General features: G+C 42.9%; 1 protein-coding gene and 1 long non-coding RNA gene across 2 annotated transcripts in view; one reads left to right on the top strand and one right to left on the bottom strand.

Moving 5' to 3' along the window:
- Window positions 1-2,267, top strand: part of LOC143490902 (uncharacterized) — a 3,178-nt gene extending 911 nt beyond the window's left edge. The window contains exons 2-3 of the long non-coding RNA XR_013125028.1: window positions 1,168-1,223; window positions 1,323-2,267. This is a non-coding gene — a long non-coding RNA (uncharacterized LOC143490902). The remainder of the gene's footprint in view (window positions 1-1,167; window positions 1,224-1,322) is intronic.
- A 379-nt stretch (window positions 2,268-2,646) lies between these two features.
- The window catches only part of dennd1c (DENN domain containing 1C), a 13,516-nt gene continuing 11,162 nt past the window's right edge, over window positions 2,647-5,000 (bottom strand). The window contains exons 21-22 of the mRNA XM_076989457.1: window positions 4,967-5,000; window positions 2,647-4,043 (exon numbers count right to left, since the gene is read on the bottom strand). The exon at window positions 4,967-5,000 is cut by the window's right edge and continues 165 nt beyond it. Of these exons, the coding sequence (XP_076845572.1) occupies window positions 3,144-4,043; window positions 4,967-5,000 (934 nt within the window). The 3' untranslated portion in view covers window positions 2,647-3,143. The remainder of the gene's footprint in view (window positions 4,044-4,966) is intronic.

Below are 5,000 nucleotides of genomic sequence, written 5' to 3'. Positions count from 1 at the left end.
ACACAAATACACACCTGTATTTGACAGGTGGTTATAATACAAATGAATCGCCAATGACAGTTAAGTGTATTTGTTTTCTACAAGCACGTGACTTTGCTAACTTTCCAAATGAATGCCTGTTGTCCTATTTATTTGACTGGGACTGGTGTTTTAAATGGGTTAGTGTGAATAAAATGAAGAAACATGCATACAGCTATTCAGATCCCTTCATAGTAATCAACACTGTATAGCAGCAGCTTTGCATTTTACGATTACCAAATGTTTTTAAAAACACACACCTTGTTAATCGCTGACAAACAAATGTTGGGCTTTGAAAAATCCCACGAATCACACCTCTACTTGGACGAGAGAGGTTTGAGGAGCTCGAGGTGAGCAGTATCTCTAGGTTATGGGTCTTCTGTCACGGGTTAGTGTGACTCCGAATGTGGAAGGAATAAGCCATACGCTAGCGCTTGGTTTTTCTACTGGCTTTCTCGGTTGGTAGAGCTAACCTCACGGTGACCAAAATCGGCTGTGAACTGCGCCTTGGTGATTAATGATGTGAAAACTGAATGCTCAAATGTATAAAATAAGAACCGCCAGAAAAACAGACATTTTAGTTTTTTGTATATGTTCATAGAACCTAATTGTAAGGAATGCCAGCATTTACTCATGTGAACAAGGATTTTCATCTGATTGGTTGTGGGTTGAATGTAAACCTAGCAGCAATCCAACCATTAGCCTAATAAATAGGTAATGAAATATCGCAGATGCAGAGCAGCGGTGGGGATCTTCACAAGCCATTGACGGACAGCATTCTGACAAAATTCCAGAAATACACCAGATCATTTCTGGTATGTGCGACAACTATTTTGGAGTCTTGGGAGTTTCACAGCAGTCGAGAATTGCCAAAGTGTGTGTGTGTGTGTGTGTGTGTGTGTGTGTGTGTGTGTGTGTGAGAGAGAGAGAGAGAGGCCGACCGACAGAGAGAGATTGAGTGTATGATTGTTAATAGTTTTGGTGTTTGTGTTTGTTTTCATAACAAACAAAGTGCATATTCAGTTATTTTCAGCCAAATTAATTATTGACCACATGTATGTGCTTGCCTGTGTGTATGTATATATCCATATGAGTGTGTGCATGGCAAAAAAGAGGAAAAAAGCATTAATATTTTACTCCCTCCTCTAGGTAAAGCATTAGATGTCCAAATACGAGGAATGAGACCATAAAGACCCAATCCTGTGGTGAGTCTTAATTAACCCTACCCCTTGTCCTTTATTTTTCTTTCACATGCACACACTCACTCGTGCATTTTCAACTGTGTTTGCGTATGTGTGTGTAAGGGCTAGCTCGGCGCACCATGGCCAGGACGGCCTTGTTCCTCCTGACCGTGTCCCCACCGCTGCTGTTGGCTCTACTCATTCCACTTCTGTTGCTGTCGTGTGTAATCTGCAAGAAGAGGCAGACCAAGGGCACCTACTGCCCTAGTGCAGAGGAGCACAGACAGGCCCAGAGCCATGCCCCCGAGCACCCAGGCCTGCCCCTGCCCCTGCCCAATGTAGAGCGACTGATCTGAGATAACCTCGTAACCCTTGTGGGTCTGTACACAAAAAAGGTCTTCTAATCCAGACTTATGATGGAATAATGAAATTTAGTCCAGTCAGACAATTCAAATCGTCGCCGTACATAAAGCACTCATTAACCAAATGAGCATGTACCGAGGGAGATTGACTCACCTAAATGTATCTGACTGAACTAGGATGAGGGTTCTGAGAGGTCTGCCAAAGAGCCGACCCTGAACACTTCCTTAGCTACACACACACACCCACACCCATGCACTGTCACTACAGAAACCCACCAGTGTGCCCAGATGCTTTTTTTTGGTTGTCTGTTTTAACATGCACACTTCAAAGCACTGGATGGACCTGGGGGCTGAGGCCTGGCTCGAACGTTTGGGCACTGGGCAAGGCGGAGTGGAGGAGTGTAAATCTGACAGAATCTGTTGGGATTTGTCAGTCATAGCTCTGACCTAAGATCAGATTCCCCTCATGCACAGAATTGTTTTTATTAGAGGATGATGAAGGAATATCCAGTCAGTGCTGTACACTTTGCTGGGACTTTAGGAATGGCACTTGAGAGATTATTTTTCTATATATTATGGTACAATAAGCATTTCACGTAGTGTGAAAATTTTTGAATTTATATGTGAAGAGTATATGAACTTCATGTAAATTATTTGTAATGAGTAATATATTGTCATGATAAACTGTAATTTGTAATGAGCAATAATGAAAATAAAAATCGATGTAATGTAACTTGTGCATTTGTAGTTTTCTTCCAGTTCTGACTCAGAATGTATCATATCTAGTGGTGGGCCATCAACGCCGATAACGGCCCACCACTAATCACAACACATGAACATATTCTGCACTGAGTCTGGTGTCTGGTAAAGCAATGGAGTGTGCGGTCTAAGGCCGGGCTCAACTAGCAAGACTGACCCGGGTAGCCCTGGTTTGGATGAACCATACAGATTCGGCGTTGGTTCAGACTTGTGTAAATGTTTGCTGTGCCAATCACGCCTACAGCAGGGCAAAATCCCTCTGCTCTGCATTTCAGATATCTGTTGCAACCAAAGAGTGACTAATAAATGTCACATATTAGAACCTGTGGCTTGCTTTTTTTAGTATTTACTTTTTTATTTTTGGGCATCCCAGTGAGGGCTTTACACATGATTACTGTGGTACACAATCACTGTAGTAAACCATCATTGGTACTTCATCACTATGCTATGGAGTGTTCTGTCAAATGTTTAGAATCAGTAACATCTTTAATGCGTAGAATTTGGTTAATTTAAGGATAAACAAAACTTTTCCTTATGCTGTCAGCTCTTTCATTGAGGATGGGAGCCTGTTTTTCAAACTGCTAGTAACAGATGAGTCATTGTACGGTGGTGGAGGAAATACCACTCTTAACACACTGGAATAGGTAACATATTAACAGCGCAATGTACTGGGGAAACAGTGCATGATTACGTCTAATATCAATCTTCAGTGTTTTAAATCTGGTAGTTACGGGTCCATTGTAAATACTAAATTAATCTGTTACAAATGTAAGATTGACTCTGACTATTGTCGAAGCATGCATTTACTTCATCGATTCACCGATCATATCTCAAACCTCTTTTTAAGTTCTGATACTTTGATGGAGGGCAGGTCTTGGTCTTCGGTGATTGAGTCAGTCAGGGCTGTGCTAGGGCTTTTTGTGACATGGTCTTCAGGTTGTGGGTCAGGTACTGGCCTGATGGAAGAGGCCTGGAGGATGGGGTCTTTGGGGGAGTTCTTCAGAGACACATCCAAGCCTTTTAGACTGGAGACAGGCCTGGTAGTCTCAGGAGAGATACTGGTCTGGCAGGCCTTTGCCTGGAATATTGCTATCGTGGACAGCACGCTAGGAGTTAATGGCTCTTTGCTCTCCGTTCTCTCCTCTTCTTCATCTCTCTTCTCCAGACAGGACTGATTAGGGAGGATGTTTTCTTCAGGCAAGGATTCTAAACAGGCATCAGTGCTGACCTGTTGCTCAGACATCGATTCGTTTCTCTGGGGAGAGTCACAGCACGATGCCTCCAGGTCTTTATGGTCTTTGTTCAGCTCATGTTCCTCTTCTGTGGTATTGTTCTGATTTTGGGTCGGATTTGGATTGCTTTCTTCCTCTCTTTGGTCCTCCCCTGACCTGCCTGTTTCTCCAGTACGGTCGTTCTGCTCAGAGTACACCGATTCCTTCACTTCATGCACTAGGTGGTGGTCACCTGGTTCCTCTTTAAACTCCTCCCCTAAATCCGTGAGATCATCCATTAAACGTCCAAGATCCACACACAGCTCCTCTCCTGATGCACTATGGCTTTCTTTTGCACCAATCGCCTTCCTCTCTGATTCATCAGTCAGCAGCTCAGGCCCTTCCTCTTCAGTGTATGCCCCCTTCTCAAATCCCTCCTCCCAGCTCTTCAGGCTTCCGCTGTTTCCAAGGGAAAGACTCAAGCTCTCCTGACTGGGAGTGGTCAAGCTCTTCTGCAAAACAGAAAGGTGGCCAGTATTGAAACACCTGCCTGGAAGTAGTAGATAATCCAAGGTTGTGTATGTGTGTGAGACAGGGATTATATAATCCAAGGTTGTGTATGTGTGTGAGACAGGGATTATATAATCCAAGGTTGTGTATGTGTGTGAGACAGGGATTATATAATCCAAGGTTGTGTATGTGTGTGAGACAGGGATTATATAATCCAATGTTGTGTATGTGTGTGAGACAGGGATTATATAATCCAATGTTGTGTATGTGTGTGAGACAGGGATTATATAATCCAAGGTTGTGTATGTGTGTGAGACAGGGATTATATAATCCAAGGTTGTGTATGTGTGTGAGACAGGGATTATATAATCCAAGGTTGTGTATGTGTGTGAGACAGGGATTATATAATCCAAGGTTGTGTATGTGTGTGAGACAGGGATTATATAATCCAAGGTTGTGTATGTGTGTGAGACAGGGATTATATAATCCAAGGTTGTGTATGTGTGTGAGACAGGGATTATATAATCTAAGTAAATCTTTTTTTTAAATCTGAGAGAAAACAGATATAGAAAAATATATAATGAATGATGGAAATAGAAAAAAGAGTGATGAAAAGAAGGGCCAATGTAAATATTTGTTGAGATTTTCACCCCAATCAAAATTTGTCCTCCTCATTTACCCATCTGGGCAGTGAGAACACACACACACACACACACACACACACACTAGTGATCACTAGAAGATCTGGGGAGAAGATGGGGTTAAGTGCTCACTCAAGGGTACTTCAGTAATGGCCTAGAGACTGGGAATCGAACACATGACACTCCGGTCACAAGACCTGTTTCTTAACCACCAGACCATGACCGCCCCTTATGCCTCCATATGCAGGGAAAGAGAGAAACAGTGAGGGCGTGTGAAAGCTCACTCTGGTGATGTAGTCAGTGCAGTCTGAGCTGAAG

This window comes from Brachyhypopomus gauderio, unplaced genomic scaffold (assembly GCF_052324685.1).
Source record: "Brachyhypopomus gauderio isolate BG-103 unplaced genomic scaffold, BGAUD_0.2 sc67, whole genome shotgun sequence".
In the NCBI taxonomy this organism is placed as follows: Eukaryota; Metazoa; Chordata; class Actinopteri; order Gymnotiformes; family Hypopomidae; genus Brachyhypopomus; species Brachyhypopomus gauderio.
Note: the sequence above shows the minus strand (reverse complement) of the source record. Positions and strands in the feature narration are given on the sequence as shown.